At 39.4% G+C, this 17,848-nt stretch overlaps 1 protein-coding gene across 1 annotated transcript; it reads left to right on the top strand.

Annotated features, from left to right (window-relative positions):
- Positions 1-915: 915 nt before the first annotated feature.
- On the top strand, positions 916-17,192 carry ankrd28b (ankyrin repeat domain 28b). The gene is made up of 28 exons (XM_053327206.1): positions 916-1,069; positions 5,348-5,431; positions 5,968-6,046; positions 6,651-6,721; positions 6,835-7,035; positions 8,334-8,421; positions 8,827-8,969; positions 9,177-9,389; positions 9,644-9,722; positions 9,847-9,961; positions 10,517-10,599; positions 10,732-10,795; positions 10,926-10,994; positions 11,084-11,224; positions 11,380-11,491; positions 11,610-11,636; positions 12,122-12,196; positions 12,299-12,500; positions 12,608-12,695; positions 12,780-12,897; positions 13,309-13,528; positions 13,817-13,904; positions 13,997-14,080; positions 14,189-14,334; positions 14,477-14,559; positions 14,715-14,797; positions 14,947-15,038; positions 15,588-17,192. The coding sequence occupies exons 1-28, from the start codon at positions 1,043-1,045 to the stop codon at positions 15,869-15,871; spliced, it is 3,159 nt and encodes a 1,052-aa protein (XP_053183181.1). The 5' UTR covers positions 916-1,042; the 3' UTR covers positions 15,872-17,192.
- Positions 17,193-17,848: the final 656 nt, after the last annotated feature.

Here is a 17,848-nt window from a genome sequence, read left to right as displayed (position 1 = left end):
TCTCTGAGTCTCAAACTATGTGGGATCTGTGCTGCTCACAACTTGGGCATGTCATTTAGGCTAACAGCATAAAAAACAGGGCGTGTGTTAAGTGGATAACAAATTATCTGATAAATACTGATACTGATAAATCATGCCAGTATCAATGAAAAACACCTGAACTTAGATTTTGATGGGCTTACACTTATCCTAACAGTTGAAAAACATTTGTTAGAAAATTAGAAAAGTTATAAAAAAAAAGAATAATCAAATGCAATAAGTTACATTACTTTGATTAAGTAATTGAAAACGTTACATTACTTATTACATTTTAAGTCACTTGTAACCTATTACATTTCCAAAGTAACTTTCCCAGCCCTGCTGATAATTTACTAATTGGTCGACCAACTTTATTAATCCAAATCTGGCATTGCATTCAAAAGATTCCATAGAAAAATACTATTTTCCAGACTGAGCATTTACAGTACATTATGTATAGGACAGTCTAATCAGAAATCAATCCATTCAGATTGTCATAAAAAGGTTGTTTGGTTTTCATACATTTCAGTGTTTTTTTTTTTAATGTTGTTATTTCAATCATGAACTAGTGGGTGACACTTCATGAATCTGCATCTGCAATAATAATTAAGGTGTTATATATCATTTCCCGTTTTTTGTTTTGTATTATAACTCCATACTTGCGTGCGTGTATCTATATACGTATATGTATATGCGTATTCCGCAACGTAATATTCAGACTGTATCACAAAGCGTCTCACGGCCGCTGTTAGCAACAACCAACCAATAGCTTCATTACTAGCACGTAGACCGCGCTTGGCCAATTGAATTGCTTCTTTTTGGGATGTGGAGTATGGTGGCGGCAATGTTATGGAGTTTCCGCTACTCCTCTACTTTCATGCCATCAGGTTAGGGGAGCTAGCAAGATTGCTAAGCTAGCGAACACGCTAGGCCTCCAGTAGACCCACGGGAGAGCTGTTCGGGAAGGAGAAAGACAAATATCCCTTTCATGAATCTGCATGAGAACAGCTAAACTCCCAGAAATATGGTGGTTCTCAAAATCCGAGACCAGGTAAGTGATCGTTGTGTCAAAAAGGGAACCCCGGATTAAGCTAATGTTGACTGGCTAACGTGAGCTAGCTGCCCCCAATTTCAACGTAATGCTGAGTCTCTCCGGCTAGCTAACACTATTCTCTGAAACGGAAGCGTTTACTTAAAGGGAGAATGTCGATATTGAATTGTGGCAATATTAAGTGCGAGTTAGATATAATCCTCGTTTGGCGAGGCATATTGAGAGTCCGTTTTCTTTGGGTTTTTTTTTACAATGAGACACATGCTGAAAGCGGGTTGTTGAGTGGTAACCAGCTAATATTGCTGTTTATCTTCCAGCAATTAGCCAGAGCCTGCGAGAAATGCAGCTCAGTCAGATCAGATCAGTCGGGGAAGTGACTATTTAAAGTATTGTGACCAAACAGTACAAAACTTGGCTTGAGTAGTCGTTTCAAAGTGATTTAATAATAGCCACTAAATCTCTGTAACGTAATGTGAGGTGATTACCAAAACAACCCTAGCGATCTGTTGACTGTGATGTTACTCTGGCAACTGTGACATACATTATGTGAGCTTCCTCAGCTGGGCAGGTTTTGTTATGGCTGTAAGCTTTGATTATATGTAAACACATTAGTAGTGATGTAGTTTGTGCGCACCAATTCACCTAACTACATGTTAAATGAATGGCACCACTGTGTTGTGACAGTGAGGCTCTATCACAAGCCCTGTTCATTTTTAGTAATATTCTGTTTATTCTTCACAGCGGTTCATAACAGAATTAAAGATAAGTTAAGTCCTCGATTTAATCTTTTAGTGTTTTTCCCCTTGTAAAAACTCCCAGTAATTAAACCGTGTCTGTTAAACAGTCAACAAAGTTGTTAGTCTAATTTTATTTATATCTATCATATGAATGGAATTCATGTAGTTTAACAGCTGTGTAATGGTTATAATAAATATATGAGGTGACTGGCGATGTGACAGGATTAGACGTGTGTCATCTAGCTGTATTAAACACTTGCCGCCTACTTGTGAAAACAAGAATAGCTTCCTGTTATCATTTAAGGACTACGTGTTTTGCACATGCCTGCTATTCTTGTAACATATTTGCATGTGTCTTTCATTGTGTGTGTGCTTGAATGATCGTGTGCCTGGGCTCCTGTGAGCTGGTGGAGTTGCCAAAGAGCCGTCTCCATGGTGATGGTATTAACTAGGCTGGCTTGTATGAGGAGAGGAGGTGCACGCACAGTCGTGCAGCTAGAGGAGCATAGAAAATCTCCTACATCAGTCGTGCAGGGCTGCAGAACTGAAAACAAAATGTGGATTTGTCCTTCCTTTTCAGAAATCGTCAAAATGACACAGTGTAAGAAGCACAAGTGCCTACTTGTTACCCTGAATTTATTCCCAGTCATTCGAACCTCTATTGTGCCCTGCAGATATTCATGGGCATTACAGAATGAGTGAATTGTCTCTTGCCTATGAAAAAAAGACTAAAGATACTAGCTGTTAATGGTAATTCTTGCTTAGCCTGAATACTTATTGAGCCATCCACTGAAATGTGTCATGTGGCTAAAATGTGGCTAAAATGTGTACAAGGGCATAGCTAGTTTGTTAAATCAATTGATCACAATATATTTTTCATTTCAGTTTGTTTATATTTCAATCATTATAATATTTGACTTTTTGGTTTGTTTCAGGCCTTGTGGAAGAAAAGTTGAGTTTAATGTACATAGGACATTCAGTGAAAATGATTTGTCAGATAAAGTTTATAAAGTGCCTTTCTCAATACTAAACGTTCTTAATGCTTGACAAAGAACCACGTGAATGGTAATGGACATTAATGTGGTTGTAAGCTGTTTAAACCTATTGGGAGCAGGACTCATGGACTAGTAGGAGCCAGACATAGGCTAGTTGATATGGTTCAGTATGTGGCTCAAACTATGCCATATAAACTAGATGTCTTTTGTACATCTCCTATAATCTACATGGGTCATTAGCTAATTAGCTAGCTGAGCAGCCAGGTGGGTTCAATGAGGGATGAAGTCTTAATGAACAAATATCTGTGCTCTACATACATCATCGTGACTGTAAGAAGAAAAAAAAACAGCTTATGGAAATGATTGTATGCAGAGAGATCTTTTGCTGCCATTAAATATTCGGTCAGTGCTTTTGTTTCTGCTCAAACATGAGGCACATTCAGGATTTGTATTTTTACGCTTTACGGCTTTTTCCTTAAAAGATGTATACGGAAACTATAATCCCACAAAGTGCCAAGATAATGCATGGTTTTACTCCAGCTAAACATGACAGCAGGTGAGTTTAAACCTGCAGGCTCTTGACAGTCTTGAACCCACTGCTTCACCTTACGTTTTGTTTCAGATACACAGGTGCACGTTGCTTATTCAAAGCTTATGACTGTTCATGTGTAATGGAAGTTATATCTCACCTGATGCACAACATTAGAGTATCGCCAAATTTCTCAGCTGTCATTAGTGGACACAGCTTCATTTGTTTATTAAGAAACTTGACTTAAGTCAGGGAAGAGTTAAGTTTTTGTGAAAGCCAGGAATGTTCCATCTGGATCTTTCATGGGTAACCAGTTGCAGCCTCTGGATGGGATCCCCTGCCCTCACTGTTCTCCCCATCCATGCCAGCCTCCTCCCACAGGCAGTAGAAAACAGCCTGATCAGAGACTCTCTGCTGGTGTTATGATGGATCAGATAGATGAGAGCTGCAGTGTTGATCTGGCTTAACATGAAGCTTCATTAGCACACACTTAATTTTTACTGTCTGTGACTGACGGTGGCAGCTTTGACTTCAGCAGTTTCCAGAAGAATTTGATGACTCGTGTGAATGTAACAAAGCTTAACGGCACAAAATGTCACTATGAAGTTGACAGTATGTGTTTTGTAATGAAACAAACAGAGAAGTGGTGATGATCTACAGCAAGCTCAGTACTTAGTAGAGAACCAGGCTGCCCTGCTTTAAAAGATAAAATACTAACTTCAGATTGACTCACTTTGGGATACAATCCTTTTGTGTTTTTATGGAATATTTACCTTCTACCAACAACAAGTGAGTCACGTAGGCAGCTAGATGGACTAGATGTTGTAGGCGTTTGGTCAAGTTTGAAGTCTGCTGTGCTGGAGCAGTTTTGGTCTCCAGTTCCAACACACTATTCAGAGACACTGCACGTGTTGTTTGAGAGTCTTGTCTTACAGGAAGTGTTGGCAAGATTCTGCAACAGTGTCACTATGAATAACTTAAGCTACGAGCACATGATTAAATGGTCTATTAAATCTTTAATGTGGTTTCAGTAACATGTCTCAAAAACATAATTGTTCCTCTGATATGTTTCTGTTTCTCAAAATGCACCTTTTATTTATTCTATTCATTTAATTATTTTTATGTTCATCATTATGTATTAAGAACCATTTCATGATATATTTAGTCTTTATTGCATAACTGGCAGTCATATACATGTAGCACAATAACATTGTTCCTTCTGTACGTGTACACCCCTGAGGGCGGAGCCAACTAAACTACTTTTTAAGAAGCCAAGGCAGGAAGCAAGATCCATGAGTCAGTCTTCATGAAGAATTTCAACAATTGTTTAGTCGACTTTAGTTTTACTTTGAAGACATTGTTTGAGTTTCCTTGTCTTTGTGCTACTTCTCATCCAACCTGTGATGCTGGATGTTTTGAAGGAGAATCAGCTGTGGTTTTGTTTAGTTTTTTTAGTTTTTCATCTGTCTCTATTGAAGCATGAATTCTATCTGGATAAAATGTGAAGATGGGACAGTATTTTAAAAACCTCTACAAAATTGGCATCAGTCCTTTGGAGTACGTGACCGGACTCACATTTGTCCAAAGATTGTGATATTTCTCTCGGTATCATGGGATGGATACAGTTTTCTGGCCTGTCAACAGACTGTAAACAAAGTGCTCCAACATCGTCTGATATGTGTCACCATTTCTTTCTACAACATGTGTAGCAGCCTGCTCCCTGTTATTCTTCTCACTGGAATATTTAGGGACTTCTTTTTTATTAGCGTAAACATGATTGGGTTGACATTGTGATCGTTGAGCAAATGAGTTGCGTGTGCATTGTGGTTCTTGAGGACGAGGATCCAGAAGTCACTCAAATCGTCAAGGTCTGAATGAATATTGTTTTTGCAAACTCTGCCTCTCAAGTTTTACAAAGTTTTCACTCCTGGGTCGCTGCTCTCTGTAACTATTACGCACGCACCTCTGCACAAGTGTTGATGTCAGTTGATATTGACACACTCTCTTTCTTTTACAGCCTGCTTTGCTGAAAGCTATTTTCAATGTGGATCCCGATGAAGTACGCGCACTCATATTCAAAAAAGAGGATGTGAACGCACAGGTAATCCCAAAAGACTGTCTCCACATCTGTTTCCTCATATTATTCTGTCATATTTTAAAAGCACAGATTTTAAAACCTCCAATGCATAGTTGTCCTTGAAAAGCTTCATACAACTCTCTCAACAGTCGCTGAGTACAAAACAGCACATGGTTGGGTTTTTTACAGTTCCCACTGCATGCTCTGGCTCTGCTTATTTTATTGCATTCCTCAACATTACTGCTTTGGTGGGTGTGTTTGCTTCAAAATAAGGCTGGTTTGTACTTGCTTGTGTTTCCCCACAAAGCTTTTCAGGTGACTGAATTTAAGTTTAATCCACCTCTTGCCATGGGCTGTAGGGCTGTTAATATCCAATGGTTATTTCTCCCCTCTGGTGTAATACTGCCACAAATAGTAAAAAGTAAAGTGTTTAATGTCACAACAAGTCAGGGTTATATTGGCCTGTATAAAGCTGAGGTGGAATACAAGGTTAAAATAGAAGTATGAAGTATTTTGTTTGCTTTTAATCACATTTATGTCCTTTTGTTCACTCATTACAGGACAATGAGAAGCGAACTCCACTGCATGCTGCTGCCTATCTCGGAGATGCAGAAATTATAGAGCTGCTGATTCTATCGGGTATGTATTTCCTTTGGAAGAGAATTTAAGTAAAGATACTGTTGGAGGTAAATGCAAACCAATGGATGTAGTTATGTATCAGACATTTTACAGTCTATCTGAAAGCTCAACTTGAAAGCAGAGTGGTTTAGGAAACCAGTGTCACTGTAATGTAATAATATAGAAATGATGAGTGTTTGATGCATTGGGAGAGAATCTTGTAAATGATCATTTACATTTTTGCATTCACTTAATTTCTAATTACTTTAGACAAATTCAACAAATTTCTTCTGATCTATTAACACATTGATTTCTCATTTCTGCATAATTGAAAACATTAGAGAGTCATTGCCAGATCTAACCCATTTTCAAAGATAATGACATTTTTGCAAATGTGAAACTCAACAGAATGTTTTTATGTTATGTCACCAGATGGTGCCGCTACATTCAATATTGGCACAAATCTATATATGCATCCCCTCCAGTCTGTTCCTGACTTATGTTTATACAGATATAGTTTCTATAGCTGTCCAATAGTTGAATGCATTGTTAAAAATGTTGCACCCGATGTCAAGGAAATGTATGACGTTAAATAGTCTGACAGCCAGTGTCCTCTCACTTGTAGGTGCCAGAGTAAATGCCAAAGATAACAAGTGGCTCACTCCTCTGCACCGGGCTGTGGCCTCCTGCAGTGAGGTATGTGAATGTCTCTGTGATTATCAAAAACACAATGTTTCACACCATTTAAAAAAAAAAAAAATCTAAGCAATGTCAAATTCAAAACGTACATGTGTCATGTCTTCTTACAGGAGGCTGTCCAAGTATTGCTGAAACACTCTGCAGACGTAAACGCCCGAGACAAGAACTGGCAGACACCGCTTCACATCGCTGCAGCCAATAAGGCTGTCCGCTGCGCTGAAGCCCTCGTCCCACTGCTTAGCAATGTGAATGTGTCAGATCGAGCAGGCAGGACCGCGCTGCACCATGCAGCCTTCAGCGGTCACCTGGAGGTAATTTTAGGCTTAGGTCTGGTTCAGCTGTGAGCTCCAATCAAAGTGTTTGGTATTGATGTTGTTGTAGCTTAATAGATAATAATGGCAGCACATTTGAATATCAGTTGCCTTAAGAAAAAAAAAAAGTAAGCTGTTCCGTCTGTCGTGTCTTTTATTGTCCTCTCTAGAGAGTATGTACCAAATACACAAAGATTTTATTGGATGATCAGACTAGCCAGGATTGCTGTTGGTTGTGTTCATAAGGCTGTAACCATGAGCTCCTGATCATCTCTGCTTACTGACAGGAAGTGTTTCTGCTTGCCTCATAAACGTGTAAACACAATTGGCATTGTATGTAACATTTCAACACAGAACTGAACAATGGTTATTTTTTTGCCCGTTAAAGAAATGTGAGGTTAAACCATCAACATCCCATGAAGCTCTTCTAACATAACCACAGCAAATCATGTATTGTTATATAATCAGCTATTTCTCTTTCTTTTAGCGTTGGTTGTCTTTGTTTATCTTTGGCACTGATTTAACATTTTTCAGTGCTGTTGTATTAGTGTAAAGTAAATTTTTGGTTAGGTGAAAATAATCAGCCCTTTTGATCTGAGAGTCAGTTGCACAAATCCAGCTCTAAGCTGAAGAAGCTGCACCTCAACAAACAAAGCTGCTTTCCAAAGAACCAGTCTGGGCTTGTTTAGAAAATAAACAGATAACACTGAAGGCTGTCAGTCATCATTTGTGGCCAGTGTTAGTGCTTGTCCAGTCACATGCTTACATGCAAATTACTCTCTGTGTCTGGTTTATATATCATATATTTGTGTGTCATTTATGCTTTGTCTAATCAAGCTTGACTGTAAATCAAGTTCATCCAAACTTGTGGTAAAGCAGCAATCTTCTAGTAAAACATGCACTAAATACTGAGGTAGGGGCACACATTTGTAGCCTTGATAACATTGCCTATACAGTAATGGCACACTAGAACTGGAAAATTGTTGACCTGTAATCGACATACTGTATGCAAAAATATGCCAAACTGTTTTTCAAACCAAATTTGGTGAGTAATTTAAAAGAGAATTTACTTTTAGCTCATCTAAATCATGAGATTAGATTGAATCGAAATAATCTGTATCCCTGTTAGTGGTGGAGACCAGAGGATCAGACATCACAAAACCACGTATACACAGTGGTTATATGAGCTGCCACACTGACAGTGAAAGGCATCACCATAGAAAGAGTAGTGTTCAGTTTACATCTGCCCTCGAAGTCATTTTTGATTGCCTTTTTTCTCCCTCTGTTGCTGCTGTTAGATGGTGAGGCTCTTACTCTCCAGAGGAGCCAACATCAATGCCTTTGACAAGAAGGACCGCCGTGCAATCCACTGGGCAGCCTACATGGGTAATAAATCAACCACAGAGACTTTCCATCATGTTATTAATTTTCCTTGTCACTTTGAGAGTTTCTCTAATCTTGTTCAATGCAAGTCTCAAAGCCTGGGTTGAAAAAGCAATACTGCCAATTTTGAAACAATTTTTTTAAGGCATCAATGGTTATTCAGAGACTGACAAATATGAGATAAATACATCTTTCACTGAATTATACTAGACAGTATGGACAGCTTTTAGAAATATTAAAAACATGAATCAACTTTGGAAATATCAATGTGGTTATGTAGCATGTGCTGATAAGCTCCAGTCTGTTGAAGGAGTACTGCCTGTGCATTTATGTATGACCAAATGAAATACTTGATGATATTTTGATGAGATGTTCATGTAATTCGATCATTCTTTTTTTTGTCATCAGGGCACATAGAAGTGGTGAAGCTTCTGGCATCTCATGGAGCCGAGGTGGCCTGCAAAGATAAGAAATCGTACACACCGCTACATGCAGCAGCCTCCAGTGGAATGATTAGTGTTGTCAAATACCTCTTGGACTTGGGGGTGGATGTGAGTTCCACCCACAGTTGTACTGTTATTACATTGCAGACACAGCGAGATCTTTTCCTCTTACCATGAAAGAAAAGAAACGGAGCAACACCTCAACAACATATTCTCATGAGTTTTTTTATGTTTTGGATTTGAAGAGTTTAGAAACAGTTCTTATAATAGTGCATAACAGGTACATGACTACATGCTGTTCATCTCACTGTTCAGATCAATGAGCCCAATGCGTACGGCAACACACCTCTCCATGTGGCCTGCTACAATGGGCAGGACGTGGTGGTGAACGAGCTCATAGATTGCGGGGCCAACGTCAACCAGGTGAACGAGAAGGGCTTCGCACCTCTTCATTTTACCGCCGCCTCTCGCCACGGGGCGCTCTGTCTGGAGCTTCTAGTTTGCAACGGGGCAGACGTCAACATTAAGGTGAGTAGGAACCTGAGTGTTGCCTCTGGCTATTTAAATACTAATAACTTGGGAAAAGATTGCTCAACTTGATCTGGGAAGGTTGTTACTGAATAATTGGCACTTCTTTCCAGACAAAGCTGGACATGACAGACTGAATCTGTGGTTAAGAGAGAAATTACTGTAGTAATTTGTTTAAACCATGTAACTTTTATAGCTGAAAGCCACAATAATAACCTCCAAAATGATACCATCATTCCTCTTTATTTCTCCAGAGTAAAGATGGTAAGACGCCCCTCCACATGACAGCGATCCACGGCAGGTTTTCAAGGTCTCAAGCAATCATTGAGAATGGTGAGCTCCTCTAAAATGTGGCCTCATGAATGTTTTGTCTCACACCGGACAGTAAAAGTAAAACAGCTTCTCAGTGTTAATCAGTCTAAGTGCTTGCTTTGTTTGTTTTTTTTCTCCCTTGAAGGTGCTGAGATTGACTGTGAAGATAAGAACGGAAATACACCACTGCACATCGCGGCTCGATACGGACACGAGCTCCTCATCAACACCCTCATTACCAATAGAGCTGATACGGCTAAGTGAGTGAATCTGTTTTGCCTTTTTAGCAAATGTTTCAACACATTAAACAATTATTGTGGTAGAGCTGCATGTTTAGATCCATCAAGAGCAGACTGTATTGACTGTCAAGTAACTGATAAAGAAGATTCTTTTGTTGAGTCAAGTCAGTTTTATTTATGAAGCCCAAAATCATAAATTTGACTTAAATTAACTTTTTGATATATACAGAATACAGCGTTGTCTTTAATGTGATGACTCGGGTAGGGAAAAACTCCTCTAAAAAAATCCATTGACATTTAAAATAAGGCTGCAACTGATATTATTTTCGTTAATGATCTATTTTCTCAGTTAATCGTTTTGTCTATAAAATTTCAGAAAATAATGAAAATGCAATCAACAAATATTATTATCAAAATAGTTGCAGATTGATTTTCTTCTTACTGACTAATGGATGCAGCTATACTTATAAACAAAAAGGGAGCGGCTAGCCACTAATTAGTATGGGTTTCAGTAGACACACAGGTGTCAGTATTTTGGTGATATGAGCCAAATCAACATGACGTGTCTTTTTTCAGACGAGGGGTCCACGGTATGTTCCCACTGCATCTGGCTGCTCTCAGTGGATTCTCAGACTGTTGCAGAAAGCTCCTGTCTTCAGGTGAGCAACTCTATAATGCTTAAATAAGGCAAAACATTTGTCACGTTGGTTAACTGCACAAGCTCATTTACAGTATGTTATTTTTAAGTAATGAGTGATGTAATATGCTCATAATACTTTACTCCGATGCAGGCTTTGATATAGATACACCTGATGACTTTGGTAGGACCTGTTTACATGCTGCAGCTGCTGGCGGGTGAGTTTCGGGACAGCTGAATATTAATTTATTATATTTTAATTAAAAGTGCTCAGATAGTTAATGGCTGTTAGCCATAGTTATAGAAATAATTATATTCATCACTTCATCTTCTTTTAAATCTTCTCAGAAACCTGGAATGTCTCAATCTCCTTCTCAACACGGGGGCAGACTTTAACAGAAAGGACAGCTTTGGCAGGTTTGTAGGATTTAATGGCGGATTTGGATCGCTTTAAAAGTTTTTCAGTCCAGTTTAAACAGTGAACTGAGCCATGTGTGCTTTTCCAGGACCCCTTTGCACTACGCTGCTGCCAACTGTAACTACCAGTGCCTGTTTGCTCTGGTGGGCTCTGGGGCCAGTGTCAACGACCTAGACGAGCGGGGATGCACTCCTCTCCACTATGCCGCTGCCTCTGACACAGACGGAAAGTCAGTAATACTTTAAACATTCTGTTTTAGTTGGTTGCTATGTGGGAGGCGGGTGATGCATGAGGGTGTTCATGATATAAAAGCTCACTTACATTATTGGTTATGCTAAGTGACATGTTGTTTCCTTGACTACAGCCTCATTATTGTGTCTACAGGTGCCTGGAATATTTACTGCGAAATGATGCAAATCCAGGGATCCGGGACAATCAGGGCTACAATGCTGTGCACTACGCCTCCGCATATGGACATCGCCTCTGTCTGGAGCTGGTGAGAACTTCACTTGCCAGAGTGCATGCCATATGACTTCCATCATCTTTGTATTTCTGTATAGGTTTATTGTAATGATGTTAAATCCTTAGCTGATATTTTTCATCATTTTTTTCAGATTGCTAGTGAAACCCCTCTAGATGTGGTGAGTGGATTTTGTACTTTTTTTCATATTGCCAGAGTAAACTAGTGACAGGGCACATTTCTTTGATCCTATCTAACACAGCCCGTTTGCTCATGCTTCAGGGTCGTTCAATAGAGTAATTGCAAATAAATATTCTTTTAATGTGTAACTATTGAAATGTTCACACAAGAGCTTTCATAATTTCCTACAGTGTTGCGGCACTGCCGCCTTTGCAGATTAAAAGTTAATGACAGTGACTTGAAGTGAGGAGGAGCAACACGTCTCCGACTTGTCAGCACAGCGGTGTCGCTCACTTTTGCATGCATGTAATGCAAAACATTAAAAATAACGTCATTATGACAAAAAACAAAAAACAAAAAACGTGCCATGGACACGTGTGTCCCCCTTGCCGATTTAATCGACAATCTAGACAGAGCAATGACAATCTACAATTTGAAATTTAGAGGCAATCGCACAGTTCTAACTTATTTACCTGGTTTGTTCAGCTAATGGAAACCTCAGGGACAGACATCCTGAATGACTCCGATGTCAGAGCCCCTGTCAGCCCCCTGCACCTTGCTGTGAGTAACACTTTTTATCCACTTGCATGAGAGGAATACATGTTAGTTTTCTTAGTCTTATCTTATTTATGATCATTGATTCACAATTAATTATTTTGTTAGGCATACCATGGTCACCACCAAGCTATGGAGGTTCTGGTGCAGTCTCTGCTGGATCTGGATGTGAGAAACAGCCAAGGGCGCACACCTCTAGACCTGGCTGCATTTAAGGGCCACGTGGAGTGTGTGGATGTCCTAATCAACCAGGGAGCCTCCATCCTGGTCAAAGACTTCACCTTGAAGCGAACCCCCATCCATGCTGCAGGTAAGAACCTGGAGTTGCTTTTACGCAATTAGATTTGTGAACTCACAAAGTGATGCAGTCCTCAAAGCAATGCAGTCATGCTAATGATCTTCATTAATTCCCTGCAGCTACTAACGGTCACTCAGAATGTTTGCGTTTGCTGATTGGAAATGCTGATCTTCAAAGTGCAGTAGACATTCAAGATGGGAATGGACAGTAAGTATATTTTTGTGTTTGTTTTTCAAAGTTTGCTATGTATTCATAAGTGGTTGTAAATTGATTATGTCTGTTCTCTTTCAGAACCCCTCTGATGCTGTCAGTCCTGAGTGGACACACAGATTGTGTGTATTCTCTGCTTAATAAGGGAGCCAGTGTAGAAGCCAAAGACAAGTGGGGCAGGACGGCCCTGCATAGAGGAGTGAGTGCACCACTTTGGCATACACTGACATACACTTTATATGTATTTGAATATTACATTTCAACACCAGTGCCAAATATATCCAAACCATAGTTTGCATAGTTTTTGTTTAATGCAGTAGCTTTGTTTAGCTAGCTTTTTCCTACTAAAGTAAACAGTATTTGTCCCTTCCACTTACATATATTACATATATTTCTGTAATTGTTCTTAGGTTAGAGGAGTTGCAGTGTTGTAAATATAGTTATTGAATTGTTGTTTTATTTTTGCAAGCCCCATAAACACAAACCTCCCTCCTCTTTATGTGAAATAAATAAAAAGTCCTTGCATAGTCAGCCGAAATCTATCAATCAACCCTGACAGTTGATTAGTTATCAGTCATAACACTCATGTCTTTTCTTGTTTTGGCCCCAGGCTGTGACTGGTCATGAGGAATGTGTGGAGGCCCTGCTTCAGCACAGCGCCAACTTCCTGGTGCGGGACTGTAAAGGGCGCACACCGGTCCACCTGGCAGCAGCATGTGGACACATTGGGGTACTGGGAGGCCTGCTGCATGCTGCCCAATCAGTGGAAACACTCCCTGTCTTAACAGACAACCAAGGCTACACCCCACTGCACTGGGCCTGCTACAATGGTACTGAGAAGAGAGTTTGGAAACCTCTTAAAAACCAGTCATTATAGTTGTGGAAATGTACATCTGATGTTTAGTAGTGAATGCGTTTACAGTAAATATAAGCATGCTGCTAAGAAAGTAAAAGGAGCACTTGTGCAAGTGTAAAAAGAAGCATGCGTAACTATATTTCATGTTTCATGCTTGTACGTTTCTGTATGCACTCATTGTTTCAATTTAAACACATGCTGATAAGAGAAATTGTTCATTAAGCCCTGATTGTGAGCACTGGCTGATGCTTTTCTTTTGCAGGTCACGATACATGTGTGGAGGTTTTGCTGGAACAAGAGGTTTTTCACAAGGCCGAAGGCAATTCATTCAGCCCCCTCCACTGTGCTGTGTAAGATCTTGTGTTGTTCCCCGTTTGGATCACTACATGTGAGGACACAGCCTGTAACAGATTAATTAACTGTGCTCATTTCTGTTCTCTAGGATTCATGACAATGAAGGTGCTGCTGAGATGCTAATAGACACTCTAGGCCCTGCCATTGTCAATGCCAAAGACAGTAAAAACAGGTATATACGTTCATATAAAAACAAATGCAACATTAATTTCAGCCTTGACACTGTGAGGTTCATGTCATGTGGGACACTTAAAAACAAATCTTGTTGTCATTTGTGCAGGACCCCCCTGCATGCAGCAGCCTTCACTGACCATGTAGAGTGTCTCCAGCTGCTGCTCAGCCACAATGCTCAGGTCAACAGTGTCGATGCTGCAGGGAAGACCCCACTCATGATGGCTGCTGAGAATGGCCAGACCAACGCTGTTGGTATGAATGCTTCTCTGATTAAACCAGCATGCTGGAAAATATCACTAACTGATGAATGCGATAATCAATGTGAGATGCCATTAACTTTCATTTGTTTTGTTTTGTTTTTTTCTGTCATTTACCTCCTCATTTTCACTATTAGAGCTGCTGGTGAGCAGTGCGAAAGCTGATCTCACTCTGCAGGATGCAGTGAAGAACACTGCACTTCATCTCGCCTGCAGTAAGGTGTGTATGACAATTAGGTGGCACTGCTTCATTCTACAGCAGCTGATGTATATATAGTATGCTCTTGCAAGTATATGTTAAAATATTAAGTGTGTATTTACTGTACATTTTAAGGCTATTCCCTTGTTTTTGATACTAATCATACTTTTCCACAGGGACATGAAACCAGTGCCTTGTTGATATTGGAGAAGATTGCAGACAGAAATCTCATTAATGCCACTAACGCCGCCTTACAGACGTATGTATCACTTGTATTACTTTTCTTCTCTTGCTGCGTTCATAGGATAGAATGGAGGAGTGGGGATGGTTGGGATTTGAATTATTAATGCAGAGATACAAATTTTGACTTGCCTGTCAGCACATCCATGTTTGATTTCTCTTTTTAAGGCCTCTACATGTGGCTGCAAGAAACGGTCTTACTGTGGTGGTGCAAGAGCTGCTTGCAAAGGGAGCCAGTGTACTTGCAGTCGATGAAAACGGTAAATTCAAGATATATGTTTTTTTACTATATACCATATTTTTCTAAACCTTAAGTGCAAAACATGCATCTTCATGGATATCATAGGATCCGAAATTTTGAAGTCAAGTTGAAATCATTTCATATTAAAGACAGCTGCCTGTTAACTTTCTTCAAACTTAAATTTGATATTATGGATCATGTTTATTTGGGAAATATGACAACCACACCATGAGGAAAAAAGCTAAATTAGAATTTGATTAGGTAGTTGCCAATTCAAATAAGCCTTCATTATTGTATGATTGTATAGTTTGTTTATAATACAATGAAATACTAAATCTGAAGTGCACAAAGATTTTTAATCTTACTGTTAATTAGTAGATAACGATCACTAGTTGTTGTACTTTTTCTCTTTCACAAACATCAGTTACAAAGTGACTCCAAATTCAGTTACTGAGCTCTGGTTTGTTAATGTTATTACTAGAGTATCACTCAACAAAGAACTGATGCTAGAAACAGAAACAGTGTATTACTTTTCAGAATAAACAGTGGTACATTGTCATTGCTTCAGGTTACACACCCGCCTTGGCTTGTGCCCCCAACAAAGACGTGGCAGACTGCCTAGCCCTCATCCTGGCCACCATGATGCCTGTGTCCCCTTGCACCCCGGCACCTACCCTCCCTTTCAGTGCCATTAACCACTACACCACCAGCCCCTCCAAGAGCGTCACCTTCGATAGCCTGCCCACGCTGCGCAGCGAGCATAGCTCCTACTGCAGCTTCAACAATATCAGCCATCACGACGGTTTCTACAAAGACGAGGAGCTCAACGACTCAGATTCAGAGACGTACTGAAGGACAGGAGGAAGCGAGAAATGCGTTAAAACACACACCCTGTGTCTTAAAAAATTACCCACCGTCAGCTTGGGAGGGCAGAAGAAGAGATGAGCCCCCACAGGAGCCTTAAGAGCCCCCGCCCCACCACCACCACTACAACAAGAGAGTAAGAGACGGAGGAGGTGCAGCAGGCTGGCCCACACTCATCCCAAACCTCATCCAGCACCAGGTGTCCTTCCAGCTGATACTGGACCTCAGTAACTATTGTTTTACCAACACTGACTTCTTGAGTGCTAAAAACTGTACTTGTCAGGTGGACAGCCACCTTTGTACAGCAATAACATGCTGAAGAGGAATGGTAGCACTTCACAGAAAGCTAAACCAACACGGACCAAAAGACATGGATGCATTTTAACCCAGTTTTAACTGTGTGAATGAGATTGAGAATTTTCAGTTTGGGGAAGCAGACCGTTTTCCATTTTTGACATTTTTGTGAGAACTTAGAGAAGGTCGATATCCGCACACTACATCCATCAGAATGCACTTGTACTTCAAGTCTGTACTTAATAAAGGGGGGATAATCATTTATTTTTTTGAGATCAAAATTTTAAAATATCCATGTTCATGTCAACTCCTTATCCTCTAGGAAAAAAATCAGATTTACTGACCTGAATAATTTAAAAGTATTTGATATGTGTACTGGGTTATTTTTAAGTTGATCAACCTTACCTTTGTGTATTGACCTGTCCATTGCGGTTTAGTCTTTCAAGAATAAATTATTTGTGTACTTTCGGTTCCTATTTATGTGTTCATTTTGTGCCTTCATTAGTTACTGAGAAGATATGGGTTTGTAGAGGCAGCTGTGAAAGTACAGTGATGCACACTAGGTAAGTAATGAAACATTTGTAAGAAGCACTGATCCAATACTGAGGTATCCAAGGCTCAGCTTTGTGAGGAGAAACACTGTAAACCAATGATAGGACAGCGTTTGATTTTCTTCTGTTTGAATGATATTTTTTGCTCTTTTATTAGTCAATGTTTGTTGACAGGTTTTGCTTGCTTTAACTTAAAAAAAGAAACCACTCAATATCACCATAAGTCAAAATCCCCCAGTTTTCTCTGTTGAAAAATCCTTTTAACTGGAAATATGTACAATACGTTTGCTAGCTTCAGTAGAATGGAAAAGATTTTTGCTTCTTTTCCTTGGCTTTTTCTTGAAGAGGGATGAACTACCATGTATATAGAAATTATGACTGTGAATTCAAAGCTCCAATGAATTCTTTCAGTACTGAGATTGCTGTATATTTTATGAGTAATAAAGAAATGAGTTATTTAATAATGAACACGAGTCTTTTTATGGTGTATTGTCTTTCAATCTGTTAAATATATCACCTTTTTGAAGATTTTTTTTTTTTCACAGAAGATGGAAAACGTAAATAATGGATCATAATATTTAGAATAGTACCTTGACTTAAGAATTTTCCATTTTCTTTTTGATCCTTAATTATTACTTGATTTATAAGTGTGCCTGATATGTTCTTTGTGCAGCCTTGTCCAGGGCACCTCTGTAAAGATGATTATTTTGAATTCATCAAAGCATTTTCCTAAATAACTAAAGCAATCATTGTTAAGTCAGTAAAATAAAGTTTGTAACTATATCGGGCCAGCAATATGAGTATACTTTTGGATTCTATCTATGATTGTTGCCTTCACACTAACCACTGAATTTCTTTGTGTTACTGTCAATCTCTGAAACAGTCCTCTTCCAAAACTGATTATTAAGAAGCCCTATTGTGTCTGTAAGGATTTTTGACAGCCTAAACATGCCCCAAAAGTCAACAAATTTTGCACACAAGCCAGACCCGGCAAAAAATTTGATATTTAATGGTTTGCATTAATGGGAGTGGCAAAATGGCTCTGTAGCGCTCCCTTGGCAAATTAATAAAATTGGGCCCCTCGCCCCAGATTGACATAGACAAACGAAATTCGGTACAC

This window comes from Scomber japonicus, chromosome 10 (genome assembly GCF_027409825.1).
Source record: "Scomber japonicus isolate fScoJap1 chromosome 10, fScoJap1.pri, whole genome shotgun sequence".
Classification (NCBI taxonomy): Eukaryota; Metazoa; Chordata; class Actinopteri; order Scombriformes; family Scombridae; genus Scomber; species Scomber japonicus.
This window is presented reverse-complemented; position numbering and strand designations above follow the sequence as displayed.

What these genes read in the sequence shown, in the direction of transcription:
- ankrd28b (XM_053327206.1), top strand. Translation starts at nt 1,043, where the DNA reads ATGGTGGTTCTCAAAATCCGAGACCAG. An exon ending in AGAGCTGCTGATTCTATCGG is followed by an intron (nt 6,047 to 6,650) that starts GTATGTATTTCC and finishes TCTCACTTGTAG; the next exon opens with GTGCCAGAGTAAATGCCAAA. An exon ending in GCCTCTGACACAGACGGAAA is followed by an intron (nt 11,225 to 11,379) that starts GTCAGTAATACT and finishes TTGTGTCTACAG; the next exon opens with GTGCCTGGAATATTTACTGC.